Source organism: Barbus barbus (assembly GCF_936440315.1).
Source record: "Barbus barbus genome assembly, chromosome: 15".
NCBI classification, from domain to species: Eukaryota; Metazoa; Chordata; class Actinopteri; order Cypriniformes; family Cyprinidae; genus Barbus; species Barbus barbus.
This window is the reverse complement of record NC_136743.1, coordinates 27,730,001-27,750,439: the sequence shown is the minus strand read 5'-3', so window position 1 is coordinate 27,750,439 and position 20,439 is coordinate 27,730,001. Positions and strand designations below refer to the sequence as shown.

Genomic DNA, 20,439 nt, shown 5'->3' with positions numbered 1-20,439 from the left:
TATATATACATATTTAATATATAAACATAACATATTCTTCTTAAATATATACATGCATGTGTTTGTATTTATATAAACAATAAATATACACAGTACACATACATATACATATGTAAACAAAAACTTTTATTTTGGATGCGATTAATCGTTTGACAGCACAAATATATATATTTGTATATATATATATATATATTTGTCCTTATATTTTAATCATTATTAACAAGTAACCTATATTAAACATGAAAAACAATCAGAATAAAGATTTATTGCATTAATAATTTTTTTAATATTATTCTTTCTCAAAATTAGGTATACAAGAAAAAGTACATAAACGTGTGACAGGCTGTTTTTGCAATCAGTTCCTCTCTGGCTAATGCATTCACTTTTCCCCTAGTGCACTACAGTATGTATAACATAGGGAGTACAGAATGTGCAAACAATTCTGGACACATGAGTCTGATGCATGTTACTCATTAAAAGAAAATAACTTTACACATTTGCTGATTGCTGAATGGCTGGCAGATATGAAACTTCTGGAAGACTGGTCCAGGTTCTGAGTTTTATTTGAAGTAATTAGTAGATAAAAATGTCCACACTGTTTTCTGAGTTACATCTGTGAAATTATCAAAAATGTCTAAACAATGTATAGGCTATATTTTGTCAAATCTAGTTTAACAACCCATTATACAGACTATTGATCTGTTCCTTACTATCTGTTGTTTTCATTTGAGTCAATTTAAATATATATCAATTTTATATAAAGTGCTCACAATTTTTGATGTTTTATGTCAATTTATTTAAATGATATATATATTCATCTTTATATGAGCAATCCAGGATGTTCCTGGTCATATTTAAATGGTCCTTTAAAGTCATTTTACAAAATTCCTCCTGACGGTCATAACATCCATCATAAGAAAACCGAAGCAATAATGTTTTTAATAATATTTTTTTTTTACATAATCATCATTATAGTGACTTGTCTGAAAAAAATCTGACCGATAGGTTGAACTATTATAGAAATGAAATGTAGTGGAATTGGCTGTACAAGTTGTGTTTAAAAGGCAGCATTCAAATTCTCATTTTCGTATTATTCTTGATTTCTCAACAGTATGCTGATAACCAGGAAATTGCTGAATTCCTTCAGGCCCATAACAGATCCTTTTAATCACACATGGAATGATTTTTTGATGCATGAATTTGCATGCATGAAATATCATATCAGAATAGATGATCCTAATGTGACACTGTAAACATGTTTTTCCTTCAAAAAACGTTATATTGGCAACATAATGATGGAAATAATGAGCTATTCCAGTCCAAAACTAAAAAACAAAACTTACTGGCAATAGTTAAACTTGATGTACATTAATCATTAGTCATTATGAAGTCATCTCTTTCCATGTGTTTGCAGAATGGACTGGTAGATGTCAGACTTCAGAAACCTGGGGTAGCAGTCTCTCGCCATTAGACTGAAGATCATCTTCTGTGCCGTATCAAACGAGTTCAGGGTTGGCTCCGAGATGTTATTTGTAATATTTGTGCGAGTCCCAGAGTCGATGTTGACCTGAAAAAAAGGGCAACACATTTTTTATTGTATTAATTTTTTGTCTTTCAAAATAAATAAATAAATAAATAAATAAATACTATAAATAAATTAATTAATATAATAAAATATATACAATTAAAATAATAATAATGTGTGTGTGTGTGTGTGTGTGTACATATATATATATAATTTTATAAAATAATAATAATAATAATACATATATATATATATATATATATATACACACACACATTTTTTTTGTTAGATAGATAGATAGATGTAAATTATATTTATATACATATGTAATAAATAATTATTTTTAAATAAATATTTGTATATGAATATTTTTAAATAAATATTTCAAAATGTGAATAGACCAAAAAAAAAAAAAAAAAAAAAAAATCATGATTTATTCTATTTTATTTGTTGTTGTTGTTGTGGATATAATGGGACTTGTGTACTTAAGACCGAACCCATATCCAATTTCTATCTCAAAATGCAGAATGCTTCCACCCCCCCAAGTATGAAAGTAAAACGCTCATGAAGGACTTTCTGATGAACTTTAGAGCAGCAGGACCGAATAATTGATTCCCTCAGTATAGGACATTACAGCAGCTCAGCACAGTTCAGTCATTCACCTGTCTGGGTGATTCCGTTTGCACAAACTCAGTGTAGATTTGGTTTGCCATGCTGATCATCTCTGGTGCGCTCGTGATCTTTTTGTATTCCTCACATGCCAGCCAAAACAGAATATTTTCCTCACTGTATTCCGACTTTAGGAAGTCCTGGAAAGCCATCTGTCCCGCTGCAGCATGACACCATCATGAGAGTTAATTACCACAAATAGTTAAGTGTTACTTCTCCAATTTAGATGTTGAAACTGAAATTTGGAAATTAATATTTGAACATAATTTAAACAGCTACAACTCATATAAGATTCATACAATATTTGATACATATTTATACAGCAATGAGATGGAGGTGCATCACTTCAACATGAACCATTCAAACTAATTTGACTAGTGTTTACAAATGACAGGGTAACTCTTTATTTATTTGCGTTAACTCCAAACACCCAACAAACTCATAAGTATCTTGTCACGCTTTCAATAGATGATAAACAAACTGTAATATAAATATATTTGATCAAATATTTTTCTCAATAAATATATCTATAAATATTTATGAAATATATATGAATATATGGACATATATATATATAAAATATCGTACTTTTTATTTTGTGCTTTTTTTGCTGATTAAAAGCATGTTTTTCCATTATTAATTAGTCTGATTCATTAGATGCAATACTTATGATTTGTTCTTGGATGGATGGTGCACAATATTCCATCCAGTATTATCAGAGAATATTTAGAAGTGAATTTTCTTACTTTTACAGGACAGAAGCTTCTCGATGGACTCGCCCCAACAGTCCACATCATCAATGGGTTCCTGAGAAAAGCAACAAAATCTACCCTTGAAAATTACATGGAGATCCTTCACTGGTGAAGCTGATTGTGATACAGATTTCAAATATATCGATTACAGGATCCTAGCATGTCAATCCAATTGAAATCTGCCAATAATATCCAAATTACTAAAACAATCCTTTGAATCTGAAATTCTTCATGACCAGTAAATTCAAGCACATTAGTCGTTAATATCATTTAAAAAAAAAAAGAGAATGCGAATGGAATCATTAATAATCAGGCACTCACTTTATGGCCATCTCTGACATCAGTGTCCTCTGCATGGAGTCTCCTTCACTCTCTGACTCTGTGTGGCTCTGGAGGGTCTAAACACATTTACTGGCATGAATGGAACACATGGAAATCAGCATGCAAAGCTTTGGGCAGGGTCACCTCCTCAGTCTGTAAGGTCATGAAGAAAACATCTTCAGCATGGAGGCGATAGCATGCTTGTCAATCAACTGTTTAACTTTGTTTTATATTACTTTTTGTGTTGCGAGATAATGCAAGTTAAATAGTGATGATTATAAGAAAGCATCATATTTTTCTCTTTGTAAATCTGTTTATATACAATTTAGAAACAAATGTGACGTTTCATGGCCTGAGGCACTTATTACAGATAATAAATTGATTACTTACTTAAAATGAAATGAAATATCTTTAATATCTAGATGAGACAGGGAAAATTCTAGGCGGAAATGTTGGATGTTGTGATGCTGTTGCAAGAATTCAAAGCATTGAATAAATCTTCAAAATATCTTCTTTATGTTCCACGAAAGTAAAAAGGAAAAATACAAGGGTAAACGATGACAAAATTTCCATTTTAAGGTGAACTATCCCTTTAAGTGCAACGATAATAGATCAACATTTCTCATAAGTATTAATTTTGCATAATATCACATCTGATCATCGATCCAATAAACTCTTTGCAAATTTGTAAACACAAGTCATGCTAAAAAACTGCGCATTTCAATTTATTGTTGTTATAATTGGTTCTTTCAAGCTTCTTTTTTTGCTTCACGTACAGTAAATCAGTGTAAATTAATATTTTTTATTGATGTAAATATATTAAATATTTTAAATGTTAAATCATATATAAAATAGTATATTTAAATATACAAATACAAATATTCAGAAACTACAGTCAGGTGCAATAAATCAACTTTATTTATTTATTTCAATTGATAATGAAATTAAAAATATATATTTTTATTTAATTGTATTATATATTAAATTATTTGATACATATGTTGATACATTAAAAATAGATACAATTTATTATATACATTTATAATAATAATAATTTTTTTTTTTTGGGGGGATAAATTTAGATTAGATTAGGTTTTTTTGTTTATTTATGTATTTTTCCTGGAGAGCTACTAAGAAATAATCCACAAAATTTCAACATCATTTTATGTCCAAAGGAGTGACGTCACAAAGAGCTCATTGATGTAAACCATAAATATTTAGCTTAAACATTGATTAATGTTTGAATAAGTTTATGTGCTCAAATACTAGTGCTACTTGTGCATATGTTGAACTTGCCCACATGCATCTAGTGCAGCCTGTCCCAGAACTGGTTGGTACCACAGCAACACCTGCCTGTGTGATGGTCCAGGTGGGTCTCCATTAGGTCATCACCACATATATCCACAATATTGAAATCACAGAATGGAAATTTCTGGCATAACCAAATAGCATGTGGTTGAAATAGACCTAAATTGAAGTATTTGCCTATTATTTACGATCTAATCCATTCAATGGTACCAGAATACCGGTGTACATCCTGTTTAATTTTCCATCACTTCCCATGATCAAAGCGACAAAATTATTATTATTAATTATACAATTAATTATAACTATTTGGATGCTTGAGAAGCGCTTACAAATGTCAGAAAAGTCATTGCATTAGATACAAAACACCAAACCAAGAGGCATCTGTAAACAAATGATGCTGGAGCTTTTCTGAGAACTCGGGCCATTTTTGCAATGATTTGTAACAAACTGGTTTCAAGGTGATTTAAGTAGATGTACTGTATGAAATCAGTTCTTCTCAGGTTCACACAGGTGTACTAACTATGATCCACTTGAATTTATTTTCGTATAATGCTTTATTGCTTAATAATGCAGAAGTGTGCTTGTTCTGCTTTTGATGTTGACATACGCATATTTAGTTTTTAGTGTGGCTTAGGTGTCCAGCTACTTCTCCCATTGTCGTCTTTGTCTGATGATGCCCGAAACCAGTTCCATAATTGTAAGAGTTTGTGTGTTTCTGTCTAGTTCATTAGATACTGAGCTGTGCTTTTGAATACTGTGGGATAAGGGGTTAAAGATTTCCTCTCTATTGGAAATTTGGAGTGATGGTTTTGGGGTGGCCAGTGGAAAAGTGGTATTTAAATTTCCTACTGCAGGTTATGGTTTGATTCATGGGTAACATGAGATCTGAAGGTTGGGAAACCTGACTGGATATCCTTTTTTTTTTTTTTCAACCGTGTTGACCACTTTTTCTAATTTTGGACATAACAAAGAACCACAACTGCAAACGAATCACCTATCTAACCTTTACCTGAATGTCATCAGTGAAAACAAAGGTTTCTATGTGATCCCCTCTGAGTATTGTCTCAGTCTGTCAGTGGCCATGTAAATCTCCAGAAGCAATGGAAAATCCTCTTCCAGATTTGCATGCATAATGACTTACACATGGCCAGGGCAATTTGGTTTCCAAAAAAGCTGGCAAGGGTGAGGACACACTCACCTGTGCTGACTCCTGAAATCAGAGTTATTCGTTCACTGCAACACACAAAAACTTTTAACTTTATTTGTCCCTTTGCTTTGTATTCAGTTCATCTACACTTGTTAGCACTCTGTTCTACACTCTTCATACTCTGACTCATCCACAAAATTGAAAGAAGGGATGTGCATAGTTTCAGAAAATTGTAACAACATTAATAATTCATATTTCCAAACTGGGTGGAATTGACTGTAATGCATCATTACGCTCACACTGGGCTGTGAAGGGAACGCAGCCTTTCTGGAGACTGACTCATTTGTCTGTGTAATTTGTTTGTAGCACCTGTGCTAGCTTGTGTGTGTGTGTGTATGACGTCTGTGTGTTTGTTGTGTTCGACAGGGTCAGCAAGATCAGGCATTCCCTTTGTCAGGTGCGAAAACGAGACGCTATATTTAGAATTCTCTTTGGGAGAATCCAGATAAAAAGTCTGACATGAATCAAACTGTGCCTGACTGAAAAAGTTGGCTAGTGATATGTGGTACAGTAGGGCTGGAATGATCCTGGAAAAGCATCCCAGGGTTGTGAAAAGTTCGATCTGTCCATTTAGCTGAATCTGTCCTGAGGGTAGCCAATTGCAATTCCTGATCAAACAAAAATGCATTAAAATATGCAGCTGAACATTTTCACAAGGAATAAGTTATGCTAACAGGCTAATTGGCTATAGTAGTGGTATTGTATAACATAAGCTAGCTAAAAACACAATGAACGAGAAGTGTGCAGCTTAATACATGATAAACATCATAAAGCAGTTTTGTAGGATTTCTATTCAGGCTTTCATTAAAGGTTTCCAGCCAATCGGATTGTTTTGAAGTTCTATAACAGAATAGCTTTAACAGATGCCACACAATTGTTCATGACACCAGCACTTGAGACCATTATCCACATGACAAACACTTATATGGTTTATATTTTTGTACACACAGTATATTTTGTTGTTGTTGTCTTTTAAATCTCTATTTTATTCAGTTTTGTTTATACCATTCATTAAAACTTAATTAATACATTAACAATTTTGAAATAATACTTTTAGGCAAGGGTGCATTAAATTGCTCAAAAGTGACATGAAAGACATTTATAATGTTGCAACAAATTTCTATATCAAATAAATGATGTTCTTTTGAACTTTCTATTCATCAAAATGTTTCCATAAAAAAAGCAACACAACTGTTTTCGACTTTGATAATAAAAGGAAATGTTTCTCGAGCAGTAAATCAGTATATTAGAATGATTTCTGAAGGATCATGTGACACTGAAGACTGGAGTAATGCTGAAAATTCAGCTTTGATCACAGAAATAAATTACACCTTTTAATATATATTAAAATTGAAAACTGTTATTTTAAATGTTCATAATATTTCAGAATATTTCACAAGAAGAATACTGTTTTTACTTTATTTCTGTTCAAATAAATGGAGCCCTGGTTAGCATGAGAGACTTCTTTCAATAACAGAAAAATGATGAATGTTAGTGTATACATCGGTCGTCGTGACGTATTGTCAAGTATGGTGACCCATACTCGAAATTGGTGCTCTGCGTTTAACCCATCCAAGTGCACACACACAGCAGTGAGTAGTGAACAAATGCACACACACACACCGTGAACACACACACACCGTGAACACACACCCGGAGCAGTGGGCAGCCATGCTGCGGCGCCCGGGGAGCAGTTGGGGGTTCGGTGCCTTGCTCAAGGGCACCTCAGTCGTGGTATTGAGGGTGGAGAGAGCGCTGGACATTCACTCCCCCCACCTACAATCCCTGCCGGCCGGAGACTCAAACCCGCAACCTTTCGATTACGAGTCCGACTCTCTAACCATTAGGCCACGACTTCCCCTTTACATTTACTCTCTCTCAAGTTGTTCCAAACATTTATAAATTTATTTCAGCTGTTGAATAAAAAAATTTTTTTTTTTGAAGAATGTTGGTAACCAAACAGTTTCAAACAAATAAATAGCCACTGACTTCCATAGTACTGAAAAAATAAAATAAAAAATACTATGGAAATCAATGGCTACCGTCTACTGTTCAGTTACCAATATTCTTCAAAATATCTTCTTTTGTGTTCAGAGGGAGAAAGAAACTTATACAGGTTTGGAACAAGTGGAGGATAAGTAAATGATGACAGAATTGCATTTTTGGTTGAACTATCCCTTAAATCAAGTGTCAAAATGTACAAACTCCATCATCCAGCAGGGGGAGCTGTGGTTCCTAAATGAACTTCCTCTCACCTCTGTTTCCCTGGCCTGCTGGACACTAAACATCCACCTGCTAAACACCCCCACCACTCTTACAAGCATCAACAGGGATGAATTTGTGTTATCAGTGTCAAATCTTTACATGCTGCCATGCCCTCAGTTGGGTACACACAAACATATGCTTCAACTTGTGTTGTTTTTCTGTTGTGTCAGCTAAAAGATATCATTAACTAACTATAATCTGCTGCATGACTTTATAATGGTGGCATGGAGAGATGATGGGCTGTATGGGTTTATTAGTCTGCTCTAGGATGACAGCAAAAACACCCATAATCCTTTCCACATTCTGTCATTTGTGTAGCTTAGCAAGATGATTGTAGTTTATATATCATTTGGAGGAGTAAATACTTTTGCTTTCATTTCCCAAAGCAGAGAGGATATTTCAAATAAGATTCATTTATTCAAATCATATCATTTTATTCCAGACAGTCATACTGCTGAATCCCATTCTATCCAAAAATCTAAATTCTGTCATTTATTAACTATATTTGTTCATACAATGACAGTCAGTGGAGTCCAAACAACACTGGACCCCGCTGACATTCATTGCATGAACAAAAATAGTTGAAACATTTTTCTAAATATATCTGTATTTTGCCAAAGAAAGTCATACATGTTTGGAATGACATTAGGGTTAGTAAATAACAGTATGATGAGCTATGTCTGTAAGAGTAGCTTCGCTTTCCCGTCAGGGTCAACTGCTTTTGCAGAAACATCTGGTGTATCGCAAAGTAGCCCTGTGGGGTGTTAAACACAACAACACATTTGATCACGTCACCCTAATACTTGTCTGTATTACTATCTGCCACAACAAGAGGTATAACACAGAAGGCTTTGTTTCCATATGGTCACATTGGGCAAACGTCTATTTTGGTAAGACATCTTCTGTACATTCAGAGCGATAATCAGTCTTCTGTGTTTGTAATGGTGACACATTTCTGCTCGATCTCACACAGCTCATGAAACAGTTCATTAGTCAACATCCATTTATGATTCATAAAACCCCAGTTCTTTCACTTTAATAGCTATTAAAATAATCGTTTTACCAAGATGCTCGATTTTAGGGCTAATTATGATCATTATGGTTTGATGGTGTTAGCCTGATTAAATCTTATAAATCTTTAAGATTGATAACACTTAAAGGCTTCTTAAAGATTTATGGACTGCAACCTTGAGCTTCTAATGTGGGAAATTTCCTTCCCTAGATGGACATCCCTACAAGTAGAAATGGCAACACTTTATTTACAGTGTCCTTGTTACATGTTGCATGTACGTACTACAGTAAAAACAGTACATTTTGAATAATTTCATGCAACTAACCCTAAACCAAACCCTAATTCTAACCCTATAGTAAGTATGTTTTCAATTGAGTGCATTAGTGCCTCCCCACTTTTTCAGTGGCACTGGTTCCCTAGGAATAAAAAATAAAACAAACATGTGAAAGTGCCATAAGCCATGAATCTCAACATAAAACAAAAGTATTTGAATAGATACAAGATTGTGGCCTTAACGGATTTAGTCAGGGAAAGAACTGCAATCCCATTGCAAATGATAATCAAATTAAATACAAAGGTGAAAAAAAAGATCCGTTTAAAATAGTTGATTGTATATACTGTATAGACACAACATATTTCAAGTTTATTGTAAAATATGCATTCATATGCTTAGGAGTGGGTGGATCTCAGTGGTGGATTTGCTTGCTGCTACTCTCTGATTGGTGGAATTTTCTTTATAGCATCATGGGTAGTGTATTTTTATTTTATTTTTACTAGGAATTCTTTAGTTTTTAACACAATTATGCAAAACATCATTTGAAATAATGCAAACTGATGGCTTTAACAAAAGCCTATCCGATCGATTAACGACCTCGGAGCTCATAGTAGGTCTGTCTTTAAAGGTTTATAAGTTATCTTTTTTTTTTGTGTCCGGAACCCAAGTGTTGCACTCTATTAATGTTACTCAGTACTGAAATGTATAATTACACTGTAATAAAGACATCTTAGAATAAAGGGTAACCACAATTATACAAAGTATTTGACATTTTACCAAATTGGTGGCTAATTCATATACAGTAAATTTGTAAAATCTCAGTTGTATGTTTTCCATAAAAAATTCTTATGCCCCATTGATGGTTCTGTTTATAGGTAAGCCTTCATGCATACTTTTTTCTGAAAATAAAACAATTTACATCATAACTTATACGAAATCACCACCTTGTAAAATAGTTATGTTTGCCTGAAAGATGGGGTTGGCAGTATTTGACCTCAGCATTCACCTTTTACTTGAGACCATGATGCACTTATTCAAGTAAATGGGTTGCTTTATGGAGCAAAGTTATTCTGCAGATTCATGCTGCAAACAGAAACTGAGTAAAATGTTGGATATAAATATTTTTAATTCTTTTTCTGACTGCGTTCTGCTTGGTGGCACCCAAAGTTAGACATTATGCATTCCAGTAGCCTGTCTGCGCATGCATAATTGATGTCTGCTATGAGACACTAGCAGTCTGGTTTGATAGGATGACAGTGGATCAGACGTGGGTCTCACTGAAGACAGCTGGAAGCCTGACACGAGCTCTAATGATTCACATCAGGAGGTAGATGTGGCCATCTCGGAGAAAATGATTTGTGGAAAAAAAAGAATACATCACTGGGATGAAATCTTGACAAATTGCAAACACTGAGTACCTGTTAGCCGCGTTTGCATAGCACAACTAGTGTCAGCCTCAAGCGGCGCACCTGTGGACCTCCCACAGTCTGTCTGCAGTTCTTTTTTTTGTAAGCCAAGACCTGAAAATGACTTAGCGACTTGGGTTTTTGGTTAAATGCTTGAAATAATTTTTGTGGTTAACAAAGCTCATGATCAAGATAATTTCCTGTTTTATTGTATGACGTATACAGAAGTAATACTCCCTTGTATTTTTTAAAAGCTTTTACTTGTTTGGGGAACAAAAAACAAGCAGTTGCTTATAAGTGGCTAAATGGGACTACAAATGTTGACGGGGACATTAGAAATCATTATGCAAATCAGTAAAACCCATACTCACTAGTCACTTTCACAGCTTCGTTGTGTTTATAATCTCGCTCTGGCAAACTACCTACTAACTAAAATTTACAGGGAAAATGCTTTGCAAATGAACACTGAAAGAGTTGTTGAAGCCTGGTGGAGATGTTGAAGTCATGCAGCTGTGGTGAAGTTCGTTTATAGCCTATATGTTTAGCTTTAGATTACTATATTTACACGTCAAAATTCATCAAAGGGATCTTCAACTTTAGTTTCAACTTTATGTCATGTTGTTGTTTGAGAATAAAAAGATTCGCAAGATTACCAGTGTTGGGGATAACGCATTTCAAGTAACGCGAGTTACGTAATCAGATTACTTTTTACTACTAGTACAGTAACGCTTTACTTTTAAACTCTCCACCTGTATCTGGTGTGTGGTGAGCGCACTGGCGCCGTTGTCCTGTGGCTGCCGTCGCATCATCCAAGTGGATGCTGCACACTGTTGGTGGTTGAGGAGAGACCCCCCCCCACATGATTGTAAAGCACTTTGGGTGTACAGCAAAACAAGCGCTATATAAATGCATAATTCATAATTAATTCACTTTTACATTTACAAGAAATTATCTGAGTTACTTTTTCAAACCAGTAACTGATAGCTCTCCTGTCGCCATGTTGAGAGAAATCAGGGTCCTCATTTATAAAATGTTGCGCAGAAACCAGCCTAAATTTGATCTTACGATCATCTCGAATATGCGTACGTGTGAAATCTATGAAGCGCAAATGATCTTGAACTTGCACGCAACTTAATGGTTTCAGCTCTCTGCCTTGTAAACGACTCCTAATTAATGTCATTAACATATAAAAGATCACCAAGCATCGTAATTTAGAATAGCGAGCGGCAAGGACAGCTAACATTTTCAAAAACATGCAGTACTCCGACAAGAAAAAGTGCGTACGTCTGCTCAGACCCTGACGTGACGCTAAGCACTTTTCCACGTCAAAGACAGTTTTTACAAATATGAGCGTTGGCGTGGATTTAAGCGTACGCACACTCTAAGATCAAATTTGAGCGTATGCAAACGAGGCACCAGAATTGAGATGCAAAGGCATTGTGTACGCTGTGTGAACATGATGCTTAGTGTAGTTCTAAATATAAACATACATTTACTCATCTCGCTTGCACAAAAACAGATTCAGTGTTCCTCAAAATTAATATTACATTTTTGTTTTTTAAAAACAATCATGCAAGCCCAGACCAGATTTAAAAAGTAACATAACCCATTACTTTCCATAAAAAGTAACTAATGTAATTAGTTACTTTTTTTACAGAGTAACGCTGAGCTGAGCTGAGCTAGAGAAGAATAAGTACTAATTTAGTAGCATGTTGTCACCATGGCGAAGAAGACTGTTTTCTCAACCCTGATTCCAAACTTATTTTTTAACACTGATCCTAAATTATAACTCTATCATTTATCTGTGTGCTACACATTTTACGGAGGACAGCAGCATGGCAAAACTGACACCAACATTAATATTTACAGCTGGGCAGAAGAAACTCAAGCTCAATCAGAGTACATTTTGTATTTCAGAAGGAGAGGTTACATCGAAACAGGAACTAAATAGGACTGTTGAGACAGGTGCTGCAATAATGTAAATCCAGTATGTGAAAAATAATGCTTTTTTAGAACAATCAAGCAGGAAAACCTAGTTTAGTACACACCAAAAACCAAATCAAGATTTTGTAAAAGGGCATAATAGGACTCCTTTAAAGTGTTCATTTGTGAATATTATCATAATGAACAAAATGTGCAAGAATCATGAACTTTTGTTGGTCACAGAGCTTACTTTCTACAATATTTCAATGGAAAAATCCTGTATGGTTTTTGTGGAGAGAACCATGGTGATGCTAATTTCAATGTTGGCCTATAAATAGGGCTCTATTGGACCAGACTGGATAACGTCTGGCTACACAATCAAACTCTACCATAAATATAGATTTTTGACCCCCATCACTTTTTCCTCAGAAATGTGGTTTTATTTGTCAATTCTTCAAAGTTTTTACTCTCTTTCCTGTCTTTGAGAGTGACACAACAGTGGCCATGTTATAATTAGCTGTAGGGCAAAATAAAAGATTTATGTACAGTTTATTATACAGACATTTATTATTAAACAGTTATTTACAATGTTTAGGCATTCTAAACCTGTAGATTAAATTAAGCTTGGCATGAAATCCTTCAAGCAGAACCGAACGTTTGACAATCATGACAAAATGATTAGTAGTTAAATACCAGCCCACAGGATCTAATGTTAATAAATAGCTAGGAGGTGTCACATGATCAAGTGCTATTGACAATATACAATAATAATAAAAAAATGCATTACAGTATAAATCTACAACCAGACTGTTGTGCCTTCAGGACGATCATTAAAAACGAAGGAGCGGGACCTTCTCCTGGTCATAATGGGTGGGCCTGCCCTCTTGGTCAGGGTCAAGTAGATGTCGGAGGTGAGGAATCGTGGGTAGCAGTCTCTTTTCATTAAGCCGTAGATTTTACTTTGTGCTACATCAAAGAAGGACCTGGTGGGCTTCAGGATATTCTTCTCAATGGTGACCTTGGTTGAGTGGTCGATGTTGATCTGAGGGGAAAAAAGTAAAACGTGAGGATGTCAAAAAAATTCAGTTTTCAGGAATTGTGCACTATGATGAAAGACAAAATACTTGAAGTTATGCAAGATGAAAAATGATGTTGTAAGTACATTTTTTGGGGCCAACTATGATTTCGCTGATCTGTGTTTTCTTCTGGTTTAGAAAAATGTTATGAGCAGGAGATTCTCAGTAGCTTGTATTTCAGCCCTTTCAGTCTAGTTTTAGAATTCTTCATGTTTTCATGTGCAAAACATCAGAAAAAATACATCCACTGTAAAAGTCTGAGACCAGACTGAAAAGCCTGGAAACAAAGTTTTAGTATTTTGAAAACTTTTCAAACTAATGTAATGTAAAATGAAGAAAAAGAGATACTGGCATTTTTTCTAGGTCACTAATCAACTTTAAGCAAATTTGTGATATTTAAACTCATTTGTACAAAAGCTCAGATGCAGCCAAAATGTTTTCTAAAGCACATGATGCTCTGTCCACAAAAAAGAAAATGAAATATTTTTCAATTTTAGTTTCAACTGTGATGTGGCGTAACATCAAGTTCAAATTAATAACATTATCTTAATCATTATTTTCAATAATAATAATAATAATAATAGTAATATATTTTTAAAGTAAAATATTTTTCACAAATATGACTAATTATTATTCATAAAAATGTGTAATTAATTCATTAATTCTGTTTTTTTCCTCCTTTGTCATAATATGAGAACAGTTGTATGACCCTAACATTTCTGACTTCATAACCCCCAAGTCTTTGTATGCATGAATTGCATTTTAATATTTGTGAATAAATTAATAGATCGCACAAACAAATGAGTGTCATGTCATTAAACTATACTGGCAAAACTGTTTTTTTCACTCACACTGTTGTGCTGTTAATATAATTCATAGCAAATATTGTATTAGAAAAATTAGGATAAAATGAAAGCATTTTGATTTGTAGTGTTATTTGTTTGTCTGTTTTATTTGTTACTAACACACATCTTTTCTGAACACAGCACTTGCTCTGACTCATTCTCCCTCTGTCCAGGCCACAGTAGCTGCTTCTTCTCTGAAAGTATTACATCAGACTAACATGTGTCTGTTTTGCAGTTTTTATGCACGCACTGCCTCTTATTTATGAATAAATACAAGTGAAAGAATTTTAAGGTTTTCCTTTACCAGCAGCGATACGAAAGTTGATGTTCAGCAGCGCTACCTTTCATTCTTAGTTGCTTTATTCGTTCTTACTTTGGTCAGACTAGAGCGAGTGGTCCCACTGCCTCATTTTCACTTCTCACTTTTTCAGAGTCTATTTTCTCAGCTGTGTGGGTGGCTGAGGGGGAGTTTGCAGCCAAAAGCAGGAAAACCACACGGTCACATATCTGCCCCCAGTCATATGGCCGGGGGCCGTCAATGGCCTCTACGCAAACACAATGGCAGGTCTTTGATGGTGATGCAGCTCTGCACTGCACCACAGACATCATTTAACAGAGCCGCGTTTCTTTTTTAATGTGACTCCCGCTGAGGTTACCCAAAGCGCAGCTTCACTCAAAGCAAGGTTTCATCGCTTGTCACCAGAAATAAGGTGCTTTCCAAAACAGCATGCGTGTATTTGTTGTGGGGTCCGATAAACAGGTTGTAGTGGTGTAAATTAGTTCACTCAAAAATAAAAATTCTGGATACTTGGAACTAGTGCTGGGAAAAGTTACAATAGTGTGTTACTCCATAAAAAAAGTAACTTGCATCAGTTCAAGTTCAACTAAGTAAAATGTTACTTTACTAGTTACTTGAAAAAAGTAATCTGATTACGTAACATGTAATCATTACCCCCAAAACTGCTTGCAACAAAAGTTGCATGTTTTGCAACTTAATATCTCTGATATTTTCTTGTAAATTTAAAAGTAATACATTACTTTACTAGTTTCTTGAAAAATTGTGTTACTTAGTTACTTTTATGGAAAGTAATGCATTGTGTTACTTTTGCGTTACTTTTTATCACCTGGGCTGGGCTTGCTTATTTATTTTTAATAACAAAAAAACCCAAAAGTTATATTTTTGGCAACTGTAAAAGCCCTTTCACACCAAAGTTAATAAGCCTCGGGCTGAAGCAAGTGCTTCTGCACTAGAGACTGACAATTTTTCGGGAATCCCGCGGGATGGGAAACAAAATCTCTACAAATCACGTGATTGGGATGGGACAGGAAAAAATAGGTGTGTTCGACTTGAAACATGGCTACAGACGGCGATCAACGAGAGTAGCCGCTTGCAGTCAGGGGCGGAGTTGAAAACGTATATGTCAAGCCGGACACTTTCTGCTCCCGTTAGTGACACTCATGCGGTGTTTGCATACTCTATCACAGATGAAGTGAATAAAATGCAATATTTGTCAAATACACAGACGTTTCAGAAATGTTTTCATGAGCAACAGAAACACTTTTTATACACTGCTTAATACAGCGCCATCTGCTCAAGAATAAAGTTCAACGTAAACTATTTAAATACTAATAAAGTGGGGGTATATATGCTTTCATCAGTGTTTTATGATAAACATGACTCAATATAACAGTGCGACTACAGTAAAAAAGCTTTTACTGTTCTAAACACAGATTTGTGAGCTGTATTGGATTTGAAGACGTTAGAAACACACGTCATTGTTGTCATGTGGTGAATTTGGCCAATCGTGAAAAACAGCTGTGTCGTCATCAGCGCTCCTGCAGTCGTTCTGGAGAAACTGCGCCGGCTGCTCTCGAAACGCTCTCGCGGTACTTTGATGCCACACGTGATAGTGACACAGTGTCGTCGCTGCTTCAAGTCGGACAAATTTTCTAACCGAGGGGGCGGCCAAGATGGCGTCGTAGCTTGACAGGTTTGCTGGAGCTCTTAAAAACGTTGCTCAGATCCCGTTTTTTTTTTTTTTAAATAGTTAATGTTCAGAACTAACTGGAAGATACAGTTTATATTATGAGTTAAGTAGCCTCCTTTAATTATCTTTTTTTCCGTTGCATTTTTTTGCTATTCGAGCTAAACTGAAGACGCTTTTGCCAGCTAGTCGCTAATAATAATAACCCACGTGCTTTTGCTATAAATTGCTGTGCTGACTTGCGAACATGGAGGATAAAGAAGAAACTCTCCTTGCTATGCACAGCTATGCAAGGAGAACTATAAACGCTGAATTGGATGCAGTTGTTGGACAGTCTGAGTTCACGCTTTTACCCGATACACCTGAACCAAACCCTGCGGAAAAAAGTAAACCGAGCTCCGACAGTCCTTCAGTGAGTGATGCCATGTTAATGAGATTCATACAGAGAATGGAGGCCATGCACGAAGAAACTTTGCGCCGAATTCAAGGAGCTGAAAAAACGGTACTTGAAAACTCAAACTCTATTAAACAGATAATCAGCTCCCTCGAATTCCACGGTGAACAGGTGAAGCATTTGAATGATAAAACTGAGGAACTAATAAGAAAATCGTAAGATTGGAGAAAGACATCGTCAAACTTTGTGATAAGTATAATGATCTGGATGTGTACAAGAGAAGATGGGATCTTCGCGTCGCTGGTATTCCGGAGAAAGCGTAAAACAGATGATCATCGACCTCTTCAGTGAAGTTTCCCCGAGCATCGCTGCAGATCTGCCCCGTGGAGTTGACATCGCTCATAGGCTGGGACCTCGTTCTGCTGCGGAAACATCCTCTCGTCGCATAATTGTCTTATTTTCGTCGCGATCCCAGCGGGACAAAGTTTGGAGAGATGCCAAAACGTCCGTCCTTCTCAGGGAAAAGAAGATCAAGATCTTCGAAGATCTTTCGCAGAAAGACAAGGATGTACGATCTCTCCTGTGGCCGACGGTAGAGAAGGCGAGACGGGAAGGAAAGAGAGCTGGCTTTCACGGTCCATTTGCTGTGATTGAGGGTAAAAGAGTGACCGCTAAAGACGTAGCCAACACTTAACAAGCTGTTGTTGTGGTTGTTGCTCTTTTTAGAGGATAGTGATTGAACGAGCGTACTCTTTTGGTTCACTCAAACTTTGTTCTTTTCTTGTTTCTTTTCTATATTGTTCGTGGTTCATGTCATTGTCTTTAATATCCTTTAATGCGAGGAGCCTCAGGGATAGAGTCAAACGAAAAGCTCTTTTTTGTTTGCTAAAAAACACAATTTTTTGTTTTCTTCAGGAATGTCATTCGACTATTGATGATTACAAATGGTGGAGATCTCAGTAGGGTAACGATATTTGGAGTTCGCATGGCACCGAACACTCAGCTGGTGTAAGCATTTTGAGAAACAAATTTGGTGGGGATATATTAGGGTCAGAATCGGATAGCTTAGGTCATTTTCATTTATTAGTAATTTCACTTAACCAACAAACTGTAATTCTCGGAAATATATATGGGTACAATAATTCTTTGCATAATGAATTTTTTTTTTTTTAATTAGATGAGAAGCTTACATAATGGTCTAATAAATTTCCTAATGCATTTGTCATTCTAGGAGGAGACTTTAATGTCATTTAATAATTCTTTGGACAGATATCCTCCAAAATGGACCGCTTGTTCTAGTCCTGCACTATTATAAAGCTTTTGATTCAGTTGAACATAAATTTATATTTAAATCAGTGGAAAAATTTGGTTTTGGTGAATATTTTTGTAAGGCGGTAAAAACTCTATATTACTGTAGTAGCACAATTACATTAAAATATGGTACTTCCCCTAGATTTTACTTGTCACGTGGTATTAGGCAAGGGTGTCCATTATCTCCTTATTTATTTTTACTAGTTTCATATTGGCTTCTTATATTTCTAATAGTGGTCTTCGTGGTATCTCTATTGCTGACAAACAGATACTCATCAGTCAACTGCTGATGATACCGCTCTTTTTTTGCAAAATGCTAATCAAGTTCCTTTAGCATTAAAGCATATCCAGCAATTCTCCAAAGCATCAGGCCTGTTCTTGAACCTCTCAAAGTGTTAACTGATGTCCAAAGAATGCAATTTGTCAGAAATGTGTAATATTCAAATTAAAGATGAGGTATCTTATTTAGGTGTTATTATAACAAAAAATGAATTAGAAAGATGCTCCTTAAATTTGAATCCATTAATTGAGAGTACTCAGAAAAAACTGAATATGTGGCTCCAACGTGATGATCTCTCATTGAAGGGAAGAATCTTACGAGCCAAAGCTGAAGGTTTGTCAAGGTTAACATATGCTGCTCTCTCTTTGAATGTTGACACTGCGTCACTCAGTGGATCTTTGTAGGAAAACAGTGCCTTTCGTCATCCAAGTCAAAAAACAATAAGAAAATGAGAGTTTTGTTTCAGATGGAGTCTATTTCTGTGCCTTATGTAATCTCTTATTGGAATAGTTTAGTAAGTGATATTCCCTGGAAGAAAGTTTGGTCATTACCTCACAAATATTTCATTACTAACAAAATGAGAGAAACTGCATTTAAGTTGATTCATAGAATTTCCCCAGATAAGTGCTCTCTTAAAAGACTTCAGAATGATATTAACACCAACTGTTCTTTCTGTTTAGAAAACAATGAAACTTCTTTACATTTATTCTGGAATTGCTCTCACACAACATCATTTTGGTGTGACATTCTTGACTTTATCAAACGTTATGTGAATCCTAATTTTGAGTTTACTTATAGAAATGTCATTTTATGTCCCCGAGCGGTTGTTGGATTGTTGTGTTTTGACGATGACAGTTGTTATTGTTTTTTCTTGTTGTTGTTGTTGTTTGTTTTTTTTCAAGCATTCAACACTGCTAGCAACAAAATTGCACACTTCTGCTTTTAGCTTTAAAACTGAATAGCCTAAGGTTAATAGCGTTTGTTCTACTCCTTGAATTGTGCAGATTTCAGTTATACAGTAGAATTCAAATCTAAGTCTTCCTTGTTCAAATTCATCCTACAGTTGTTATATTTGCAACATATTACAGAACATATGGACAAAAATGCTATAATTTTGAAATAATTTTGGAATAATTTAAATTCCCGTGCAATTTGTTTTTCTTTAAAAGTGTTTCAGATCACCAAAACTGTTCAGTCACATACTGAATTATTGCCGTTCCACATGATTCATCAAAAAACAAACAAACATACAAAAAAAAAGAAGTAACGAATTTGCCCTTTAGAAATTAAACAGGAAGCAAGGACTTTTACTGATATAAAATGTTCTAAAAATCATTGTCACATTACAGGGATAATATAATATAATATGAATAATGTAAAAATTAGTTGCAGTACTACCAACTGGTCCATAATAATAACACTTTGAATAATGGTAAAATTGTTAACACTTTACAATAAATTCAGAAGACTTGGAACATAGTGCACTTAGAACACGCTGTATGGACCACTCTTATGATTTAAAATGAGAATGTTCAAGTTCCCTTTTAAAGCTTGAATACTCCAGTTTCCATTTATTGTAATCCTATGGAAAAGAGTGAACAGCATGGTCTTTCAAAATGATTCTTTTGTGTTTCACAGAAGGAAGAACGTTTGGAATGAAGGTTTTTTTTATGCCCACTAGGATTAACGGAAAGGTATTTTCAAAAATCTGTCTGCTGGGCAAAGTGCACAACAGAACAGATGCTTCTATTCTTTACATCTGCATTTGTGCAAAACTAAAAATGGTATCTACCCTGTTCTTACTGTTCAAAATGCAAATGTGTACGTACCTCTTTGGGTGCTTCCTTATCGATGAAAATGGCGTGTATATGTTTGGCTTTAGACTG

The 20,439-nt window shown here is 35.1% G+C and overlaps 2 protein-coding genes across 3 annotated transcripts in view; both read right to left on the bottom strand.

Annotated features, from left to right (window-relative positions):
• Window positions 1–258: 258 nt before the first annotated feature.
• Window positions 259–3,325, bottom strand: LOC306881273 (regulator of G-protein signaling 21-like). The gene is made up of 4 exons (XM_079435283.1): window positions 3,268–3,325; window positions 2,941–3,020; window positions 2,188–2,354; window positions 259–1,567 (listed from the first exon to the last, which is right to left on the bottom strand). Exons 1-4 carry the CDS (start codon window positions 3,300–3,302, stop codon window positions 1,391–1,393), a joined length of 459 nt encoding a protein of 152 aa, XP_079291409.1. The 5' UTR covers window positions 3,303–3,325; the 3' UTR covers window positions 259–1,390.
• Window positions 3,326–12,632: 9,307 nt separating this feature from the next.
• The window catches only part of LOC306880817 (regulator of G-protein signaling 18-like), an 11,505-nt gene continuing 3,698 nt past the window's right edge, over window positions 12,633–20,439 (bottom strand). For both annotated transcript variants that reach the window (XM_079434588.1, XM_079434587.1), the window contains 2 exons: window positions 20,383–20,439; window positions 12,633–13,704 (listed from right to left, as the gene is read on the bottom strand). The exon at window positions 20,383–20,439 is cut by the window's right edge and continues 110 nt beyond it. In XM_079434588.1, coding sequence (XP_079290714.1) covers window positions 13,459–13,704; window positions 20,383–20,439 — 303 coding nt within the window. In that variant the 3' untranslated portion in view covers window positions 12,633–13,458. The remainder of the gene's footprint in view (window positions 13,705–20,382) is intronic.

Excerpts from the sequence above, each read along its gene's own strand:
- LOC306881273 (XM_079435283.1), bottom strand. The coding sequence starts at position 3,302 with ATGCAGAGGACACTGATGTCAGAGATGGCCATAAA. Across the intron at positions 3,021-3,267 it reads ATGTCAGAGATGGCCATAAA|ATTTTGTTGCTTTTCTCAGG; the intron begins GTGAGTGCCTGA and ends TTTCAAGGGTAG. Across the intron at positions 2,355-2,940 it reads GAAGCTTCTGTCCTGTAAAA|CGGGACAGATGGCTTTCCAG; the intron begins GTAAGAAAATTC and ends GTCATGCTGCAG.